This window comes from Netta rufina (genome assembly GCF_964035555.1).
Source record: "Netta rufina genome assembly, chromosome: 5".
Lineage (NCBI taxonomy): Eukaryota > Metazoa > Chordata > Aves > Anseriformes > Anatidae > Netta > Netta rufina.
Genome location: NC_140128.1, coordinates 61815091 through 61819063, shown reverse-complemented (window position 1 = coordinate 61819063; position 3973 = coordinate 61815091). Strand labels below are relative to the sequence as shown.

Genomic DNA, 3973 nt, shown 5'->3' with positions numbered 1-3973 from the left:
TCTATTCCCAGCGGCCGGGAGCAGCAGCTCTTAATCTCCAGGGACCCTCATCTCCCACGTGGCGCAGCCCCAGCACAGGGGGATCCACGGTACCTCGGCGAGAAATAGAAAGACTGAAATTTGCAAAGCCTTTTTTAGGGGAAAAAGGGAAAGGGGGGGAAGGAAGCAGGGACAGGGGGGGGGAAGGAAAAGAGGAGATACATCCCCTGCTGCACTCCTGGCCAGCACAGCCTCAGCAGCACCCTGAGAGGTGAGACACAAAATGCGTTTACCTTTAAAATAATGACTCATTTTATTTTTTTCTTTTAATATGTAGTTATAAATATATTTTGTCAAAATATATGATCATTATTGTCAAAAACATTTGCACATAAAGTCATAAATAAGGTCAAGGTGAACGTTTAGTTTAGAGAAAAAAAAAAAAAAAAAAAAAAAAGAGTCCAGCTATAGCAAGCAGTTCTGGGGTGGGACGGGAGGGAGAGAGAAGGGGAGGAGAGGGCGGCGGGGAAGGGGAGGGGGGTCAGCGGCACCCGCACCCCTCCACCACCATCTCCTGGTAGTTTTTCAGGACCACCTTGTCATACTCATCCAGGTAGAGCATGGAGATGGCGCTCAGCTCCGTGGGCACGCAGCAGGCCTTGGGGATGCTGGAGTTGACGGAGTTGACCAGCGTCTGCACGATGGCGTGGTTGGTGGAGTTGAGGTGGTCGGCCAGAGGGAAGGGGCAGTCCCCGTGGCAGTAAAACGCCTGGTAGCCCGGGGGAGCCACGATCCAGTCGTTCCAGCCCACGTCGCTGAAATCCACATAGAGGGCATGGCGGCGGCAGTTTTTTTTGTTCTTGCGGGAACGCTGGTGCTTGGGGCTCCGGCGGGCTCTGCGGGTCAGCGCGTGGCCTCGCCCGTCGTGCCCGAAAGTGACCAGGAGCGGCCTGAGCTGAGCCCAGTCCCCGCGCCCTTGAGGTAAAGATCGGCTAATCCTGACGTGTTTGCCCTGATGAGTCTGTGCGTGGTGGAGGTGGGTCACCTCGATCACCAGCCCGTGGTTCGGCTGCTTGTCCTTGGTCCACCGGATCACGGCCGGGCTCACATCAAAGGTCTCCCAGCGCGTCACGTTGTGGTGCACCAGCCGCGTGTCCAACAGGCGCGTAATGGCCTGGGCGCGCTCCGACAGCGGCTTCATCACTTCGTAAATGTTTATCCGGTGGAAGCCCCTCTCCCACGCCGCGCTCGGCTCCTCCACCTGCTCCCGGTACAGCCGCAGCTCCGCCGAGGAGATCACCTCGTTTTCCGGCACGCTGCTGAGGTTGAAGACGAAACGGATCCAGGGAGCCTCGCTGGGGCCTGGGACGGTCTCCAGGTGCTCTGGAGGGGAGCAGGGCAAGGGAAAGCGGTACAAGAAAGAAAAAAAAAACAAGAGCACGTCAGCCTCGGGGCACCCAGCCACAGCTCCCCAGCGCGGCCACGGCTCAAATCCGTGCTTCACCTGCCCGGCACCGCTCCGCTCCCCCGCGCATCCCTCCCGGCGGTCCTGGCACCGCTCACTCGCCCTCCGCACGCCTGTGCCCGGACAGGGTCTGCCCTCCCCGCCTCTCCCCTTCGCTTTCAGGGAGGTTTTTTCCCCTTTTGCTTCCCCCCCCCGACCCAGGACTCCATCTCCAAAATCACCTCCTCGGAGCGGTGCTGTGCCAGGGAGCACAGAGGTGCCTTGTTACGGGGCGCAGGGGGCAGGGGGAGAAGGAGAAGCAAATTCCAGCGCCGTAATGATGCGGCTGGATTAATAATTCAGATTTACTTTGGAAAAGAAACATCCGCTAGGAAACATTTGGATCAGATTACAAGGGCCTATTGAATAAACCTTATAAACACACAGCTGTAAGTATTAAATTCGAGTAGGGGTTTTTGGGATTTTTTTTTTTTTTCCTCTTAAGAGCAAAACCAGGCAGCGATCACTTTGATAGTTCAAAAGAAACACACCAGGGGCGAGAGCCCGCCCTCGCTTTACTCCCGCATCCGATCCAGAGCCATTAAATCCACGCGAGCCCGGGGAGCGACCCCGAGGCGAGGCGGAGGGACCGAAGGAAACTCGCTGTTGTCAGCAGAGGCACGGACACCTCAAAATATCCCCAAAACTCGGGTTAAGCACAGGATGCTGGAAAAAAAATACGGGGCGGCGTGCCTGTCAGCCACACGCCCGGCAGGCTTGGGGGGGTGTTTTTCCTCCCGTAAGTTTAGAGCCGGGCACGTCCTGCTTCTAAACGCGTTCGTGAGCTTCCAAACACATGGAAATCCCGATCGCTACCGGGGCTGGGAATCTACCTCCTCCCATCACTGACCTTCATGGTGGAAACTCCTCACGGTGTTTGCCCGGCTGGTCGATCGCTCGGGGTACTGCAGGCTAATTTCCTGGAGGCTTTCCTCCTCTTCCCCGGACTGGAGCCGGTAGAGATCCAGCATGTAAGTAGGGATGACGGCTGACTTGCTGGGCTGAGGCCGCCTTCGCAGCCCAAACATCTGCAGCAGAGTTGTTTCGAAACCCCGCAAGAGTTCATGGCTTTGGGCAGAGCGGCGTCCAGATCCGGCTTGTTGTCCCTGAAGCTCGGCGACTTTCTTCCTGCCGGTCTCGGGTATCAGGCTAGCATGGTTGGTACCTCCTAGCAGGACTTGGCATAGTAGGATGACCATCAGCATTCGGTTACCAGGAATCATGGTGTCTCTGGGGTGGGAAACACGCAACAACAAACAACAAGGAAAGTCAGGGTGAGAAGCGAGCCCCCCCACCCGAAGAAGAAAAGAAGAAGAAGAAGGAGAAAAGTTTAAAAAAAAAAAAAAAAGGAAAAAAAAAAAAAAGGGTAAAAGGGAAAGGGAAGGGGAAGAAGCCCCCGGCGGGTTGGGGGCTCCGGGGCGCATCGCGGGGCCGGCCCGGCGGGGCAGGGGCGAGGGGCCGCGGGTTCGAGTCCCGCCGCCGGCGGCTGGAAGAAAAAAGTTGAACTAAAATAATTAAAAAAAAAAAAAAATTAAAATCAAAATTAAAGCCACGGCGAGGAAGAAGAGGGCTGTACTCACTGACAGCAAGCAAGGCATATCAGCACAGTCCATGATTCTGGAGAGCCAGACCCGGCCCCAGCGCGCCGAAAGCCCCCGGGGCAGCGGCTGCCGAGCGCCTCCCGCGATCGCCGCCCGGGCGCTGTGCGGCCCCCGCCGCCGCCGGCCCCGGTTTTTCTCCCGGCCCCTCCGTCACGTGGAGCCTCGCACACCCCCCCTTTAGCCCGGCCCGGCACGGCCCGGCCCGGCCCGGCCCTGCCCCGCCGCCCCCCGGCCCGCCCCCGGCTCGCCCGGCCCCGCGGGGGGACGGCCCCGGCCCGGCCCCGCCGCCGCCGCCGCCAGGGGGGGGGGCTGGATTTTGGGGAGGGTGTGAGGGGTAATGGGGGGGACAGCGCTGAGCACACAACCCCCAGGGAAAGCCAAGGGGTGAGGGGGTGAGGGTTTGGGAGTTTGGGCTCTGGATGGGGCTCTGCTTTCGTGTGAGGGGAGCGTGGAGCTGCTTGGAGATGTAGGGAGAGCCCTCCTGTCCCCCCCTTTGGGCACAGCGAGGTGCCCCTGGGGACACTAAGGGGCCACAAATGATCCCTGTCTTCACTCCCCACCTGCCCTCTGGGTTTTCTCTCCCTTCTCTTCCCCCGTGACAGCCAGGCAGGTTCCCTGACCCCACCAGGACACCTTCACGAGCCACCCCGGGGCTGCACGTGGCCACCACGGAGGGCTACCGACAGGCTCACCTGGAGGAAGGATGCTCCTGCCGCACAGCTCAATGCCTGCATTGCCAAAGATCACTTTGCAGGGCTAGATTTTGGGTTAGGAGTGTAAGCCGGGCATCCCAGGGCTCAAGGTTGTTCCCTGGTGGGGTCTGGGTCCGTCACACATCACCTGGGCACGCTGTGAGCAAGGCGTGGAGACGGCAGCTCCTGGGAAAGGA

The 3973-nt window shown here is 59.2% G+C and overlaps 1 protein-coding gene across 1 annotated transcript; it reads right to left on the bottom strand.

The window, feature by feature from the left end:
- Positions 1-317: 317 nt before the first annotated feature.
- Positions 318-3218, bottom strand: BMP4 (bone morphogenetic protein 4). The gene is made up of 3 exons (XM_084288589.1): positions 3064-3218; positions 2334-2713; positions 318-1362 (listed from the first exon to the last, which is right to left on the bottom strand). Exons 2-3 carry the CDS (start codon positions 2704-2706, stop codon positions 521-523), a joined length of 1215 nt encoding a protein of 404 aa, XP_084144715.1. The 5' UTR covers positions 2707-2713; positions 3064-3218; the 3' UTR covers positions 318-520.
- Positions 3219-3973: the final 755 nt, after the last annotated feature.

Bases quoted from the DNA above. Each gene is read 5' to 3' on its own strand.
- BMP4 (XM_084288589.1), bottom strand. From the start codon at position 2,706: ATGATTCCTGGTAACCGAATGCTGATGGTCATCCTACTATGCCAAGTC. The intron at 1,363-2,333 runs GTCAGTGATGGG...GCTCCCCTCCAG, and splicing joins GAGGAGTTTCCACCATGAAG to AGCACCTGGAGACCGTCCCA.